The sequence below is a fragment of the Eimeria tenella genome, genomic scaffold, assembly GCF_000499545.2.
Source record: "Eimeria tenella Houghton genomic scaffold, Eth_scaff2612, whole genome shotgun sequence".
NCBI lineage: Eukaryota > Apicomplexa > Conoidasida > Eucoccidiorida > Eimeriidae > Eimeria > Eimeria tenella.
The window spans coordinates 1,927-2,131 of NW_013542484.1; the positions used below are offsets into that span (position 1 = coordinate 1,927).

A 205-nucleotide genomic window follows, 5' to 3' on the forward strand; every position below is an offset into this window, starting at 1 on the left:
AAGGCCTTTTGCTGCTGCTCTTCTTGCCATTTTTGTTTCTGTCTTATTTATTTATTTATTTATTCTGCTGCTCCAGATTTAAATAACAAACAGCAGCAGCAACACGCATGACGTCCTTATAGAAGGCGCTCTCAGCATGCTGCCGCGGCCTGCCTACAGTCGCAGCAGCAAGCAGCGCCGCTGCTGCTTCCTGCTGCTGCTGCTG

The 205-nt window shown here is 49.3% G+C and overlaps 1 protein-coding gene across 1 annotated transcript in view; it reads left to right on the forward strand.

Annotated features, from left to right (window-relative positions):
* ETH_00043260 (uncharacterized protein) overlaps positions 1-205 on the forward strand; it is a gene marked incomplete at both ends in the record, with an annotated part of 5,470 nt that overhangs the window by 1,902 nt on the left and 3,363 nt on the right. The window contains one exon of the mRNA XM_013375257.1: positions 1-40. Within this exon, the coding sequence (XP_013230711.1) occupies positions 1-40 (40 nt within the window). The remainder of the gene's footprint in view (positions 41-205) is intronic.